The sequence below is a fragment of the Podarcis bocagei genome (genome assembly GCF_964188305.1).
Source record: "Podarcis bocagei genome assembly, chromosome: 8".
NCBI lineage: Eukaryota > Metazoa > Chordata > Lepidosauria > Squamata > Lacertidae > Podarcis > Podarcis bocagei.
In genome coordinates this window covers 91,722,722-91,739,803 of record NC_138133.1, presented here as the reverse complement: position 1 = coordinate 91,739,803, position 17,082 = coordinate 91,722,722, and the positions used below count along the sequence as shown (strand labels likewise).

At 47.3% G+C, this 17,082-nt stretch overlaps 1 protein-coding gene across 2 annotated transcripts in view; it reads left to right on the top strand.

The window, feature by feature from the left end:
- Nucleotides 1–12,500, top strand: part of SLC39A4 (solute carrier family 39 member 4) — a 71,233-nt gene extending 58,733 nt beyond the window's left edge. For both annotated transcript variants that reach the window (XM_081204569.1, XM_081204568.1), the window contains 4 exons: nucleotides 2,733–2,790; nucleotides 7,089–7,241; nucleotides 9,486–9,673; nucleotides 11,794–12,500. In XM_081204569.1, coding sequence (XP_081060695.1) covers nucleotides 2,733–2,790; nucleotides 7,089–7,241; nucleotides 9,486–9,673; nucleotides 11,794–11,922 — 528 coding nt within the window. In that variant the 3' untranslated portion in view covers nucleotides 11,923–12,500. The remainder of the gene's footprint in view (nucleotides 1–2,732; nucleotides 2,791–7,088; nucleotides 7,242–9,485; nucleotides 9,674–11,793) is intronic.
- Nucleotides 12,501–17,082: the final 4,582 nt, after the last annotated feature.

The following is a 17,082-nucleotide window of genomic DNA, read 5'->3' as shown; positions in this document are numbered from 1 at the left end:
GTGCCATGCCTTTATACAGAACCCAAACATGATTTACTAGCCCCACCTAATGGTGGAAGGTGGAATAAAGATGTGCGGGAAGAAATATGTGGCTTTGTGAAAAATGCCTTGCACTGCTCCAGACTATTGGTGCCCATTATTGTCTTCTCGGACTGGCAGCTGCTCTCCCAGGTTTTCTGGCAGGGAAGGGTATTTTCCCTATCGCCCACCACCTGAGATCCTTCTTAACTGGAGAGGTCAGGGATTGAACCAGGGGCGTTCTGCATGCAAGGCAGGAGCCTATTCCACTGCTCCACAGTGCCTCCCTGTTGGGTTTTGCTCCTGCTGCTTAATTTCCACATTAATTTTTATTTTATTTTTTAAAGTGGGAGAAATCAGCAGTCTGAGTCAGTGGGGCATGCAAACACACACCCCTCGAAGATTTGAAATTGAAATGAAGTATAAAAAACATCAATGCTCAAGACATCGATTCTATAAAACATATTTTGCTGCACTGTGCGAAATATGAGCAAGCCAGGGCAGAACTGATATTACCTTTTCCTGGAAAATCAGAGGCTCACTATGTCAGGTTCCTATTGGAAGAACAGACAAACACTATAACATTAGCAGTGGCAAAGTTTTTATCGGTGGTTTCAGGAACCAATGATCCCTATCTTTAAGTCTGAACAAAATGCTTGTTTAACCTGGAGGTAGGCTGTCTGAATTGTGCATTGCTTTGTGACGATTTGTTGGGTCTCTGGACCGTGATAAAGTTTGATTGAAAAAAACAAGCAACAGTGACCCAAAGTCTAAAGCAAAAATGGGTAGTGTTTTTGTCCTCTAAAATCAGCTTGAGAGTACGATCGCTCTGTTGTTCTGTTTCCAAAACAGGAGAGAAGTCTTTCCCCCAAGGTTTGCTTCTTTAATGTATGCTTTTAAAAAAAACAACAACCTGGGGGGAAACCACACCAACCTTTTGAAAATGTTATGATTTATTTGGGGAGGCGAGGACGTGGAACTGTGTTACTCATCTTTTAATTTAATTTAAATTTATTATCACAGAATTGGAAGGGACCCCAATCTAGTCCAGCCGCATCTGATGCAGAATTTCTCACATTCATATTCCACCCAAGGAGCTCAAAATGTTGTACATGGTTTTTCCCCTCCCCATTTTTCCCCTCACAACAACTCTGTGAGGTAGGTTGGGATGAGGGACAGCTAAAAAAGCCAATGCAATTCTGGGCTGCATCAATAGGAGTATAGCATCTAGATCAAGGGAAGTAATAGTGCCACTGTATTCTGCTCTGGTCAGACCTCACCTGGAGTACTGTGTCCAGTTCTGGGCACCACAGTTCAAGAAGGACACTGACAAACTGGAACGTGTCCAGAGGAGGGCAAGCAAAATGGTCAAAGGCCTGGAAACGATGCCTTATGAGGAACGGCTAAGGGAGCTGGGCATGTTTAGCCTGGAGAAGAGGAGGTTAAGGGGTGATATGATAGCCATGTTCAAATATATAAAAGGGATGTCATATAGAGGAGGGAGAAAGGTTGTTTTCTGCTGCTCCAGAGAAGTGGACACGGAGCAATGGATCCAAACTACAAGAAAGAAGATTCCACCTAAACATTAGGAAGAACTTCCTGACAGTAAGAGCTGTTTGACAGTGGAATTTGCTGCCCAGGAGTGTGGTGGAGTCTCCTACTTTGGAGGTCTTTAAGCAGAGGCTTGACAACCATATGTCAGGAGTGCTCTGATGGTGTTTCCTGCTTGGCAGGGGGTTGGACTCGATGGCCCTTGGGGTCTCTTCCAACTCTAGGATTCTATGATTCTATGACTGGCTGAGTGGGGCTTTGAACCCTGGTCTCCCAGGTCTATAGTCCAACACTCTAACCATTACACCACAAGCCTCTTCTGTTTTGAGGGAAGCACCTGCTTATTATGTTGAAACCTGGCTGTGCAGAAATGCCTCTTGTCTGGTGACTGGCAGCCATTGGTAGGGCAGGCGGCAGGGAGCCCAACAGCAGGGGGCGCCAATCAGTTCTGAGCTTCATCCCCAAACTCCTTGCTGAGTTCCGAGGGGGAGCAAAATTGTCTAGATCAGGCTTTGGTTCCTGCACTGCAAGGGGTTGGACTAGATGACCATTGGGATCCAATTCTGCAATTCTGTGATTCATTGCAGGTGTTTAAGCAGAGGCTGGATGGCCATCTTATCAGAGAATATTTAGCTGAGATTCCTGCATTTGCAGGGGGCTGGACTCAATGGCCCTTGGGGTCTCTTCCAGCTTTACAATTCTCCGATTCTATGAATTGCCCAGCGCTTTCGTATGTAGGTGACTCTTTAAATTTAATTAATGCTACTACAGTCATACCTCGTGTTACGTTTGCTTCGGGTTGAGCGTTTTCAGGTTGCGCTCCGCGGTGACCCGGAAGTACTGGAAAGGGTTACTGCTGGGTTTCACCGCTCGCGCATGCACAGACGCTCAAAATGACCGCATGCGCAGAAGCAGCAAATCGTGACCCGCACATGCGCAGACGCGGGTTGTGTTCTGCTCAGGTTGCGAACGGGGCTCTGGAACAGATCCCGTTTGCAACCAGAGGTACCACTGTACTAATAAAATGGAGGGCTGAGAAAATGAACAGAAGGCAGGGACTGCGCCTTGGAAAAGCAGGGCCTTTTTTGCGTGGCCCCAAAGTGGGACGCAGGCTGTGCCTGTCTCACATTCTCTTTTTCTACCCGCCTGTTCTTTCTTAATAGGTGACAGCTGAGGAGGCAGATTTCAGCCAGATGCGGAAGAAAGAGACCCTCAGTCGAGGTGAGCACCAGCAAAGTCCTGTCTAGCAACCAGATGGGATTCTCCTTGACATGTCTAGCATTTATTTTTATTCTTATTCTTCTTATTATTTATCAAATTTGTATACTGCCCTATACCCGTAAATCTCAGGACAGCTCACAACATAACCTCAAGAAGCTGTTTTGATTGAACGATTTTCATTTCTAACATTTCCATGCACCAGGGCAGGTTATAACAACCAGAAATATAATTATAAAAACAGGAAACCATGGTAATAATGAAACAAAAGACCAGCTCAGAGCAAAACCATGATCACAATTGTTCACTTGTTGTTTTTTAAGTCTTTTTTATTAAGTTTTCCATTTTAACAATCCAATCAAATCACATTAAATATTCCAAATTATACATATACATATCAAATAGTACAAACATTCTGCCGAATTATAAAATTTTTGTTGTTGGGACTTCCCATGCTTCAAGTTCGGATGAGGCTCTGATCATCTCATATCTCTTTTGCTTTTGATAGTCATTTCTAATAGTTCCTTTAAATCTTCCTGTTATTTTCACAATCGTTCACTTGTATGTTGCCTTTCCATAGTTAAAACCACTCTCAAGACAGCTTACAGACACAGAAATATTTGCGCAAGTACAAAACTGTAACCAAAGCAGTCCTAAGTGATGTGTCAGAGTGGGCACGACAAAATCAAACAATCCCCGCATGTCATAAGAAGATCTAAAAATCAAGGCGCAGGGAATTGATACCAAGAGCAGCAAAACGAACATCCGCAAAGTGGAATCTTGACCCCCAACGCAAACCCTAAAACGATGCCCCACTCCAAGAGTCTGTAGGGTTTATATGAGTTTTCCATCAGTGAGATCTCTTGGGGTTTGTATCCTGCGTGAAGCTGGTCTCGAGGGCTGGACTCGCCATCACTCTGCAACGCAAGCAAATCTCTGTTGTGTCCTAAATCAGTCTCCCCCAACCTGGTGCTTCCAGATGTTTTGGACTACAACTGCTGTCAGCTGGTGATGCCGTCCAAAACATCTGGAGGGGGTACCAGGCTGAGGAAGGCTGTCCTAGATATTATTATTATTATTATTATTATTATTATTATTATTATTAACACTCAATTGGGAGCCGCCCACAGTGGCTGGGGAAACTCAGCCAGATGGGCGGGGTATAAATAATAAATAATAAATAAATTATTATTATTATTATATCTAGGACAGCCTTCCTCAGCCTGGTACCCCTCCAGATGTTTTGGATGGCATCACCAGATGACAGTAGTTTTGGTCCAAAACATCTGGAGGGGTACCAGGCTGAGGAAGGCTGTCCTAGATATAATAATAATAATAATAATTTATTTATTATTTATTATTTATACCCCGCCCATCTGGCTGAGTTTCCCCAGCCACTGTGGGCGGCTCCCAATTGAGTGTTAAAAACAATACATAGATTTGTCAGCCACTTTCTGATGGGGCCCAAATCGTATGCCCAAACCTGGGACCCCGCTTCCTGGACACACCTTTGGTTGAACCCCGAGCCAAGAAGTTGTCTGAATTGGCACTCCAAACCTGCCCAACTTCCCACCTTGATTTAACCCTCCTCCTAATTTCCCATATCCGAGGTTTCCTGTCTGCAAATTCCCTCCTTTCGGAGGGGAAAAAAAGAATTCTCTTAAAACAAAAGAAGCTAGCTGTCCGACCCAGGTGGGACTTGAACCCACAATCCCCAGCTCCGGAGGCTGATGCCTTATCCATTAGGCCACTGGGCCACTCCTGCCACAGTTCCCTCTCGTTTTCAGAACAAACGGCGCATTGTGTTACGGGCTGAATCCCCCAGCATGAAGGGAGGGCGGCTTGGGAAGGGTCATTGACAGCTCAAGTAGAATTGCTCTCTGCCTGCTTCCCAGAGGCCGCCTCTGGCACATGTCGCCTCCAGCAGGGCGCAGGGCCTGAAGGCTGCCAGCTGGGAAGGGAAAATGCAAAGGGTTTCAGGGCTTGTGTTTCGTCCTGCAGGGGGTGAGGACACATGGAAGGGAGCCTTTATTTCTGCGTAGCTGAGCTATGGAACCCGCAGGAGGCAGGGAGGGCCACCGACTTGGACGGCTCCAGAAGGGAATTATAATAATAATAAATTAATAATAATATTTTTTTTATTATTTATACCCCGCCCTTCCCGGTTCAAAAACCGGGCTCAGGGCAGCTAACAACAAATTTAAAACACTTAATTGTAAAAGCAGCATAAAATACAGTATAAAAACATGAATACAGTGGTACCTCGGGTTACAGACGCTTCAGGTTACAGACTCCGCTAACCCAGAAATAGTACTTCGGGTTAAGAACTTTGCTTCAGGATGAGAACAGAAATCGTGCTCTGGCGGCGCGGCGGCAGCAGGAGGCCCCATTAGCTAAATTGGTGCTTCAGGTTAAGAACAGTTTCAGGTTAAGAACGGACCTCCGGAATGAATTAAGTACTTAACCTGAGGTACTACTGTAACAATAAAATTCAAAATTCAGAAGTCAGTTTAAGGGAAATAAGCATTAGATAATCCCTCGGGGCTAGCTGGATGAATTAGGCAAATGCGTGGAGCATAATGCTTTTGATGGAGCATAGTGCTTCCGTTTGTCAGAGTAGCGCTTCTTCATCCCAGTTGCTGGAAACCTCAGGAAGGGTCTTGCGCATGAATCCTGCTGACAGTATCCCCAGATGGGGCGTCTCTTTGGCCACTGTCAGAACAGGTCTATTACGGAGGTCTGTTGTCAAAGGAATAAAATAATAATAATAATAATAATAATAATAATAATAATAATAATAATAATAATTTATTATTTGTACCCCGCCCATCTGGCTTGGTTTCCCCAGCCACTCTGGGCGGCTTCCATAGAAACCAAAAAAACACTAAAATATCATACATTAAAAACTTCCCTGAACAGGGCTGCCTTACGATGTCTTCTGAATGTCAGGTAGTTGTTTATCGTTTTGACATCTGATGGGAGGACATTCCACAGGGTGGGCGCCACTACCAAGAAGGCCCTCTGCCTGGTTCTCTGTAGCTTTGCTTCTCGCAATGAGGGAACCGCCAGAAGGCCCTCGGCGCTGGACCTCGGTGTCTGGGCTGAATGATGGAGGTGGAGACGCTCCTTCAGGTATACTGGACCGAGGCCATTTAGGGCTTTAAAGGTCAGCACCAACACTTTGAATTGTGCTCGGAAACGTACTGGGAGCCAATGTAGGTCTTTCAAGACCGGTGTTATATGGTCTCGGCGGCCGCCCCCAGTCACCAGTCTAACTGCCGCATGGAGGAAAGCCTCCATGCGCGGGGCAGTCTATCTCTTGAGTACCAGATAACGGAGAACAACCATTAGAAAATACTGATGTGCTCAGGTCCTGCTATGAGGTCAGGTTGTTGGAGTAGGTGAGCCATTGCCCTGAGCCAGCAACAAGGCTCCTCCGTCCTTATAGAACCTCCAGGTGCAGAGGCAGTCTAGATTCCTAGCTCCTTTTGGCCACTGGGAGGACAGAATGCTGGACTTAGATGGGGCCACTGGCCTGATCCAAGAAGCTCTTCTACGTCAGAGTATACCTGAAGGAGCTTCTCCACCCCCATCATTCTGCCCGGACGCCGAGGGCCTTCTGGCGGTTCCCTCTCTGCGAGAAGCAAAGCTACAGGGAACCAGGCAGAGGGCCTTCTTGGTGGTGGCGCCTGCCCTGTGGAATGCCCTCCCACCAGATGTCAAGGCAATAAACAACTACCTGACATTTAGAAGACATCTGAAGGCAGCCCTGTTCAGGGAAGTTTTTAATGTGTGACATTTTAATGTATTTTTAATCTTTGTTGGAAGCCGCCCAGAGTGGCTGGGGAGGCCCAGCCAGATACAGTGGTACCTTGGGTTACATACGCTTCAGGTTACATACGCTTCAGGTTACAGACTCCGCTAACCCAGAAATAGTGCTTCAGGTTAAGAATTTTGCTTCAGGATGAGAACAGAAATCGGGTTCCGGCGGCGCGGCAGCAGCAGGAGGCCCATTAGCCAAAGTGGTGCTTCAGGTTAAGAACAGTTTCAGGTTAAGTATGGACCTCTGGAATGAATTAAGTACTTAACCGGAGGTACCACTGTACAAATAATAAATTATTTGTATCATTTATTTGTATAAAAATACTGGGGAGGCCCAGTACAAATTATCATTATAATTATTATAATTATTATCATTATTATCCTTCTCCTTCTCCTTCTTCTTCTTCTTCTTCTTCTTCTTCTTATTATTATTATTATTATTTTGAGGTTCTGATGTCTCCCATTTGCTCCTTCCGCAGAGCTGAGGATGCTGCCGTACATGATCACCATTGGAGACGCCATCCACAACTTCGCCGACGGACTGGCCGTTGGCGCCGCCTTCTCCTCTTCTTGGAAGACGGGTCTGGCCACCTCGCTGGCCGTCTTGTGCCACGAACTGCCCCACGAGCTCGGTGCGGAGGGAGGAGGGGCTGGGCATTGCATGGCACTGAAGGCAGGGTTGGGGTTTATTTAATTTTGTGCGCTGGAGGAAGCCGGCGGGTAGACGAAAAGGAAGTCCTTCTTCACACAGCACATCGTTAAACTGTGGAACTCCCCGCCACAGGAGGCGGGGATGGCCGCCAACTTGGATGAATTTAAAAGAGGATTAGGCAAATTTGTGGAGCAGAGGGGTATCAGTGGCTACTAGGCATGACGGCTGTGGTCTACGCCCGCAGTTGGAGGCAGGGATCCTTCTGAATCCCAGTTGCTGGAAACCGCAGGCAGGCAGAGGGCTCTTATGTTCGAATCCTGCTTGCTGGTTTCCCGTTGGGTCACATTGCTGTCAACTTTTCCCTTTTCTTGCGAGGAATCCTATTCGGAATAAGGGAATTTCCCTTTTAAAAAAGGGAAACGTTGGCAGCTATGTTGGGGCATCTGGTTGGCTATTGTGAGTTTAGGGTGCACAGTCTTTCCCATCCTGGCGCCCTCTATATATGTTGTACTATAACTCCCATGGTTATAGCAGTCACGAAATGGTGACGAAATGGTGATGATGACAGCAGTCACGAAATTAAAAGACGCCTGCTCCTTTGGAGAAAGGCAATGGCAAACCTAGACAGCATCTTAAAAAGCAGAGACATCACCTTGCCAACAAAGGTCCGTATAGTTCAAGCCATGGTTTTCCCAGTAGTGATGTATGGAAGTGAGAGCTGGACCATAAAGAAGGCTGATCGCTGAAGAATTGATGCTTTTGAATTATGGTGCTGGAGGAGACTCTTGAGAGTCCCGTGGACTGCAAGAAGATCAAACCGATCCATTCTGAAGGAAATCAGCCCTGAGTGCTCACTGGAAGGACAGATCCTGAAGCTGAGGCTCCAAGACTTTGGCCACCTCATGAGGAGAGAAGACTCCCTGGAAAAGACCCTGATGTTGGGAAAGATGGAGGGTGCAAGGAGAAGGGGACGACAGAGGACGAGATGGTGGGACAGTGTTCTCGAAGCTACCAGCATGAGTTTGACCAAACTGCGGGAGGCAGTGGAAGACAGGAGGGCCTGGCGTGCTCTGGTCCAGGGGGTCACGAAGAGGCGGACACGACTAAACGACTAAACAACAATAACTCCCGTCACCCTTAGTGCCTTTGGCTATGCCGGCCTGTGGATCATGGGAACTGCAACATCTGAGGGGCGCCAGGATGGGGTTGGCTGCACTGGGATATGCCGCATGGTGGCAAAACAACGCGGCAATTTTGCTTTTCCGTTCAACGGGGCAAGCGCTCAGAGTGAGCTGCTGCAAGCTCCTGATAAATAAGTTGGAGTTCTTCTTATTAAATATACCAAGAAAAAAGCACACCAAGAACTCTGGCCAATAGAAATTTCAGTAGTGGGAGTGGTCCCTACTCGCAAATCAATAGTCAATTGTAACAAAAACAATCCATTCAAAAGTATGTATTCTGACAAGGATTACAAACTCAAATGGAGATTAGAAACTCAAGCTCATAAGGATATGTATAACACAATAATTCGTTACAGAATTAGGGGTAAGAGTTTATGAGTAGAGGTAAGTTCATGTTAGTCCATAGTCAGATTCGACGTGAAGGTCTTAGTTTCAATCATTGAGGAGAAGTCAGAAGTCAGTTATGGATCAGAAACCAGGACAGGGCCCTGTTTCAATGTATTCACCTTCATCAGGTGGAAGTATCAAACATTACACGAAAATATATTTAAATTCAAAATTATCATAAATTATAAAACAGTCATAAATTATAAATTATTGTGTTATACATATCCTTATGAGCTTGAGTTTCTAATCTGTGTTTGAGTTTATAATCTCTATTTGAGTTTGTAATCCAATTGTTTGTTACAATTGACTATTGGTTTGCTAGTAGGGACCGCTCCCACTACTGAAATTTATATTGGCCAGAGTTCTTGGTGTGCTTTTTTCTTGGCAAGCTCCTGATAAGGCAGTGTTGCCTAGCAGGTAGATCCTGGGCGGCTTCCAAGCAGGAATCTGAAGGCAGGTGCTTCCCCTCCACCCCCAAATGATATCGACGGGGTGTCTCCTTCGGGCTGCGTGATACCTGGCCAACTGCCACCGCTCCTAGTAGAATAATGGAATTATAGACGTAGAGGGGAACCCCGACATCATCTAGTCCAGCCTCCTGCAGTGCAGGAATCTCAGCTAATGAATGGCTGACCATCTTCCTCCCGCCTTTGCAGGGGACTTTGCCGCCCTGCTCCACGCCGGGCTGAGCGTCAAGTGGGCTTTGCTGCTCAACTTCCTCAGCGCCCTCACAGCCTTCGTGGGCCTCTACATCGCGCTTTCTGTGTCCACGGGAGAAGAGTTCGAGGCCTGGATTTTCACCGTGGCCACTGGCCTCTTCCTCTACGTGGCCCTGTGCGATATGGTAAGCAGTGAGAGTTCTACCCCTGGCAGTTGTTCTCCTTTTCTTACCATTCTCCCACCTTATTATTATTATACCACAGAGCCTCTTGGGCTTGCCAATCAGAAGGTTGGCGGTTCGAATCCCCGCAACGGGGTGAGCTCCCGTTGCTCAGTCCCTGCTCCTGCCAACCTGCAGTTCAAAAGCACATCAAAGTGCAAGTAGATACAGTGGTACCTCTGGATGCGAACGGGATCTGTTCTGGAGCCCCGTTCGCATCCTGAAGTGAACAGAACCCACGTCTGCGCATGCATGGGTCGCAATCCACCACTTCTGCACATGCGCGTGACGTCATTTTGAGCGTCTGCAGGTGCGTGAGCGTCGAAACCCAGAAGTAACACGCTCCATTACTTCCGGGTCGCTGCGGAGCGCAACCCGAAAAGGCTTAACCTGAAGCAACTTCAACCCGAGGTATGACTGTAAATAGGTACCGCTCTGGCGGGAAGGTAGACGGTGTTTCCGTGCGCTGCTCTGGTTCGCCAGAAGCGGCTTAGTCCTGCTGGCCACATGACCTGGAAGCTGTATGCCGGCTCCCTCAGCCAATAAAGTGAGATGAGCACCGCAACCCCAGATTTGGCCACGACTGGACCTAATGGTCAGGGGTCCCTTTACCTTTACTAGCTTAGGGAAAACACGTGTAAGTGGGGAAATGAGAGATGGTGTCATATGAGCCAACTCAAGTCAGCCAGCAGCAGTGCTGCCTCTGAGAGAGAATCAGTCCAGCTCCACCTTCCACAGCCAGCCAACAAGGCTCCCTTTTCCGGGGCTGGGGGAGGCTCTCTCTGCCTCCGAGTCCAAGCCCCTCCACTGGCTGTGGAGAGGAGAAAGAAGAGGAGCCGCTGCCATCAACCGCCGCAACGCGGACATGCGCCGTTACACACGCGCGCCCGCATGTAGTGCGTGTGCCGTCACATATCCGCGTTGTGGCGACGGGCACCCACAATCCTGAGGGCGAGTCGGCACCCCTGAACAGTGTAGGGAAAGTGGGTGCTAGAACTCATGACTATACAATGAAGCTGTATCACCCCAAAAAAGTTTTTTATTTGAGTTTCTACTGAAATGAGGCTGCATTTTAATGTTGTACTTCAATCTTGTTTTTAAGTTGTATTTTAATCAATTGTTTTTATACCTGGTGTTAGCCGCCTGAGCCCAGTCTTGGCTGGGGAGGGCGGGGTATAAATAAAATTTATTATTATTAATAATAATAATATAGGTAGATTCTGGACCAAAGAAAAAGGCATGGCTAAACTATTTAGTTTGCTCAGACAAGATGTTTCCGAATATACCAGTAGCTGGGAGTCGCAGGTGTGGCGAGTGTTGCACAGGCCTCGCTTCTAGGCATCCCATAGTCACCTGCAAGAAGGACAGGATGCTAGACTCAATAGGCCCTGTTGGCCTGATCCTGCCGTCTGCCTCTTCTTACGCTTGATTATTTATTTGTTACAACAACAACAACAATTTATTACTTATACCCCACCCATCTGGCTGGGCCTCCCCAGCCACTCTGGGCAGCTTCCAACAGGGCATTAAAAACACAATAAAACATCAAACATTAAAAACTTCCCTAAACAGGGCTGCCTTCAGATGTCTTCTAAAAGTCAGATAGTTATTTATTTCCTTGACATCTGGTGGGAGGGCCTTCCACAGGGTGGGCGCCACCACTGAGAAGGCCCTCTGCCTGGTTTATATCTCACCTTCTCTTCCAAGGAGTGCACAGTATCATACACGGTTCTCCCTCCCATCTTAATTAATCCCCACAACAACAGCCCTGTGGGGGAGGTTAGGCTGAGAGGCAGTGGCTGGCTCAGGAAGCTTCGTGATGGCCAGGCGTGGATTCGAACCTTGGTCTCCTGGGTCCTAGTATGATGCCCTAACCACTGCACCACACTGCCTCTGATGTACACAAACAGTAGATGGCATGAATGAGTTCTGTGGGCAATTTCTGGAAGAGTGGGACAAGGAAGGGAAGGGAAGGGAAAGGGGTGGGTTAAAGAATTAGACTGAAATCGGGGCACAAGGAGACTGGGGTTGTGGGACCCAATCTGTGGTGCTCGCTAATCTCCCCTCTCTGCTCTGGTTTGCAGCTCCCGGCCCTGATGAACGTGAAAGATAAGCGCCCGTGGCTCCTCTTTGCCCTGCAAAATGTGGGACTCTTGGCTGGCTGGGGCATCCTGCTGGTGCTTTCCATCTTTGAGGACAGAATCGCACTTTGAGCGCAGCCGGGCACCTCTCATTTGCCTGCCGGCGTGGCAAGGTCTGGGCTGTCCTTCGCCAGAGACTAGAGAGTGGGCGGACAAAGGCCCGGCTGTCATCATCCTCAAAATCAAAGACTGGGGACTTTCTTTGCCACCCATGCCCACAGCATGGCCTTGAACGATGCCCATGCAATAGCCCCCCTCTCCCTCTTCTCTTATTTATTGCATTTCGACATGCCACCCCAATCTCCAAACGGTGCGCGTTTCAGGGGTTGCAGGCATGCTTGACCCAGGGTCTGGTCTTCATTTGGAAATTGGGCACAGCAGAGACTGTGGCGTCTCTACGATATATGGTTTATTTACCTGTCTACACAACCTGAGTCTAGATGGTGGGCCGATAGCGGAATTCCAGCTAGGCTTGGTCCCCATCTACAATCTTTACTTGAAACACAATGCCCCCCAAATCTGGGCAAGGGAATGGTCGTTGGGCCAGTGAAGGGGCCCCTCTGAGTCTCTGGGGCCAGTGCCCAACTGTGCTGACCGCTGGTGTGAGTAATAAGGGACAAATTCAGAAGCCAAAAGCTAGTCCTAGCTGGGTAAATCAAGGGGAAGAAAGCTGCTAGTTGAGAGACCAAGGGTTTGTCCCTGGCGTGTCCTGTTAAAAGCATCTTAGCTGGCGAGGCCACAACAGGAAGATGCTTCTCTCCTTGGGACCCTGGAAAGACTAGCATGACTTATATTAAGACAGCCCTCTGGGCGGGACACAAGCTGGCTGGGCCTGATGGGAATTGTAGTCCGGAACAGCTGGAGCGGCTCTAGCTTAGCAAAGTCAGGTGTAATAATTCTGCAGGGATGGATTTAGGGCTATGCTTGTGGGGCACCTGCACTGGGCGCTGAGCTGAGGTGCTGGGCTTTGGGAAGGACGCATGAGGCTCTGACAGTGTCTTAGAGTCCTTCTGCCTCCTTCCAAAAGCCTAGTTAGTGCTTTCCCAGCTTTGGGAAGGAGCTGGAATGGCTCTGGGACTCTGCCAGAGCCCTTGCACCTCCTTTCCAAAGTCTGGCGCCTCCTTACCCACCTTTGGGAAGGCAGTGAGAGGGCTGGGGTGTCAAATGTTGGCCTCGCACAGGGTGTTGTCAGGGACCGTGCTGAGGAGGGCTGCACTGAGGAGAAATGGTGGAAGTCCACCCCCCTGCTCCAGACCCTGAATCTTCCCAGGAGCAGGATGGCAGTATAGATTTGGAACAGTGGTTCGTAGAGGGACGTAGTTCAGAAGGCAGAAGCTGGGAAATACTGGATGGGCAACAGCTAGGAGAAGATGCACTGGGAGAGAGAGGGTTAACAGATTCACTGTCTCTGGAAAGCATTCCTCCGCTCTCCCCAAGGTCAAGAAGAGCTGAGAAATCGTCAAAACAGAAAGCACACAAAACACAGAGGGGACAGGCTCAGATTACAAGAGGTAGCAGTGATATGGATTAATAAGGACGTAAGGGGGTGGGATTCTTAATTCGGAGCACCACCATTTCTAGGAGATGGGTTCTTCGTTCTCTCGCTGTGATTATTAAAGTTTCTAACCGATAAGAAGACTCCTTTTCCTTTGTTCTGCTTATCTACTGCCGGGGGGGGGGGGATTCCCTGAAGCCTGACAGGTGCCATAGTACTCAAGTCAGTTCCGCAATCGTTTTTTTTTATACACGCACATTTTTATTAATTTTTTAATATATCATTTCCAACAGTCATTTAACATAACATCTTATACAATATTTTAGACTTCCGTCAACAACCTCTGAAGATTTTCCGTTCTTTATCACTTGTTCTGCATTTCCTAGTTTCTCTGTTACTTTTAATTATCATTAACTAATAATTCTCTTTATAGTCTTCCTTGCAATATTTCACATCCTCCTCCTTACATAACTTCTTGCAGTCCTACTAGCACAATCTGTTTATCACAATTGCTTTTCAAATAGTTCAAGTATTTACTCCAGTCTTATAAGAATCTCTGGTCCCGCAGGTTTCGAATCCTTCCTGTTAATTTATCTAATTCTGCATAGTCCATTAATTTCATTTGCCATTCTTCTTTCGTCGGTAATTCTTCTTGCTTCCATTTTTGTGCCAATAATATTCTTGCTGCCGAATTCCGCAATCGTTCTATGGCTCAATTTCTATCTCACATTTGAGGAGCCGGCCCAACCGTTTGCCATTGGGGTGAAGGAAAGTGTCACTTTCTCGCCTTCCTTCGAAAACTCATCTGCTGGGTTTCAAAAGAGAGGTGCTGCTGGATCTCAAATCGAGCCGGAAAATACGCCTTTTGATTGGAAGACCTGCCTCTCCCCCTTCCAATATGTCTGAGGTTGGGCTGTAGATAATTTAGCGGCAAGGACTCCGCACGTGCTCGGTGGCACTCTGGTCCTTACCCCTTGCTGCTGCAAATCTGATGCCTGGAGTCCAGCGAAGAAGCCCAGCCAAACCCTCCCTTTTCTCCTTCTCAACATCATGTTCTTTCCGAAGAGTTTTATCTGGGAGCCATGCTATCTTTCTGCCCCCAAATCCATAAGGTGCTGTCCAGAATCCAGACGAAGGGATCTCTCTGCCCTGACCCTGGGCACAGCAACCGTCACGCAGGCTGCGGTAGAATGATGGGTGACCAATGTAGTGGAATCTGTGTGTGGAATCAATGTGTGGAATCTACTGTTTCCTGTCTTGTCAATGGTAAAGAAAAATCTGTGGGTTTTAAGCGTTTCTCATTCATTGCCTTGCAATGTACATTTGGATCAGGGGAAAGAGCTTGCAGCTGCAGAGTGGAGGGTGCTAGGGGAGAAGAAACCTCTGGGCAGATATTTATGATGGACCCCAAGCCTAGAGGCTAAACTGGGAGAAACACAACTCATTTCTAACTGCAAGGGTCTGTGTACACGCCTGTTATGGAAAAATCTAGGTGTGAGGCTGCTCAGTCACTCAGCTCATCGAGTTGAGCCTGCGGGTCCCTGCAGAATAAAGGATGGAGTCCAGCCACCAACCGGAGCAAATAGCTGTAGACCCAAGTTTATTGCGCAACAGGTTCAAAGAGGAATTTTGAACCCCAAGGATGGGGTTACAAGGACTTCTAAATCTTTCCCACCATATCCCAGAATACAGTTCGTACAGCATCATTGCTACATCACTGACATGTCACAAAAGGGGAGGGGTAGACAGGGGTTACACTACTTTAACCTTGGCAAACCTGTCCAGACAAGTCCTTGGTACAAGATTAGCATTCCGTAACAACGCCATTGTCATCAAATCATGATTTGTTTGTTTGTTCCCCTGCCCTTCACCCTAAGGCAGTGTTTCCCAACCGGTGTTCCGCGGCACGCTTTCCATTTTTAAGTTCAGAATAGAGCAGTTGCTTTGGAAGACGATCATCAGGCATCCACACAACATGTCCAGTCCAACAAAGTTGATGCTGAAGAATCATTGCTTCAACACTGGGGATCTTTGCTTCTTCCAGTACATTGGTATTAGTTCGCTATTACACATTACTTACACTTCCCAAGTGATGAGTAAAATGTTTCAGAGACACCGCTGATGGAATATTTCAAGGAGTTGGAGATGGTGTTTATAAGTGGTCCATGTTTCACAAGCATATAGTAAGGTTGATAGTACAATAGCTTTGTAAACAAGCATTTTGGTTCCCCTGCGAATGTCCCGGTCCTCAAGCACTCTGCACTTCAATCAGGAGAAAGCCACACTTGCAGAGCTCAGGCGATGCTGGATTTCGGCAACAATGTCGGCCCTTGTTGAAAGATAACTGCCCAGGTAGGAGAAGTGATCAACATTTATCAATGTTACACCATTGAGTTGGATTTGTGGCACTGCAGAGGGGTTGTTTAGTACTTGTTGGTGCAGCACTTTGGTTTTTTGGATGTTGAGAGAAAGACCAAAGGTAAAGGACCCCTGGACATTTAAGTCCAGTCAAACTTGACTGTGGGGTGCAGTGCTCATCTCGCTTCAGGCTGGTGTTTGTCCACAGACAGCTTTCTGGGTCATGTGGCCAGCATGACTAAACCACTTCTGGCACAAAAGTACACCGTTTACCTTCCAGCTGCGGCAGTACCTATTTATCTACTTGCACTGGTGTGCTTTCAAACTGCTAGGTTGGCAGGAGCTGGGACAGAGCAATGGGAGCTCATCCCATCACGGGGATTCGAACCGCCGACCTTACAGTCTGCAAGCTCAAGAGGCTCTGTGGTTTGGACCACATGACCACCCGTGTCCCTTCTACTGTAAGTTATACAGTGCCAGGCACATTTCTGTGGGGAGGGAGTTGCACAATTTGGGAGCCGCTGCAGTGGCCCTGCTAGGTGCTACCTTTGTAGAAAAAAAGGTGCCAGAACTTAACACCTCCCTCATTCTCTTAGAATGGCCCTGGCTCCTACCAGAGAGTTGCTGGAACTGAGTTCTGGGGAGTTCTGGCTGAAGGAAAAGCCCTGCGTACACTAGTGGACAAAATTATGGAAACCTTATGAAGAAAGCATTTCCGAGATTTGATGGCTCATAACACCACTTTTTTCTTTTCTTTTTTTGCATAATACCATAAAATTTTATATCAATGGAAAGATAAGTTAATGAAGAATGTAGTCGTGTTATGAGCCATCAAACCTCGGAAATACACTTTTTCCAAAAGGTTTCCTCAGTTTTGGCCACTAGTGTATATCAGTGTAAAATGCTATGTCCTGTATTGATTAAATAATGTTGTAAACCAAATCTGCCCTTATCCCCTTATGGGGGACACAAGAGCCCTTATAGAGTCCTTTGTAGGTTCTCCATCAGTAGGAGAAAATAACAGAGGCCAACCAGAGAATACCGTATTTTTTGCTCTATAAGACTCACTTTTTCCCTCCTAAAAAGTAAGGGGAAATGTGTGTGCGTCTTATGGAGCGAATGGAGGCTGTGCAGCTATCCCAGAAGCCAGAACAGCAAGAGGGATCGCTGCTTTCACTGGGCAGCGATCCCTCTTGCTGTTCTGGCTTCTGAGATTCAGAATATTTTTTTCCTTGTTTTCCTCCTCCAAAAACTAGGTGCGTCTTATGGTCTGGTGCGTCTTATAGAGCGAAAAATACGGTATTGAGAAGCAAAGCAGCCAGTAGGCCTGATCTTTATTGAACTGTTGCACCAGTACAAAGGTGTGCCTGCCCTTATAT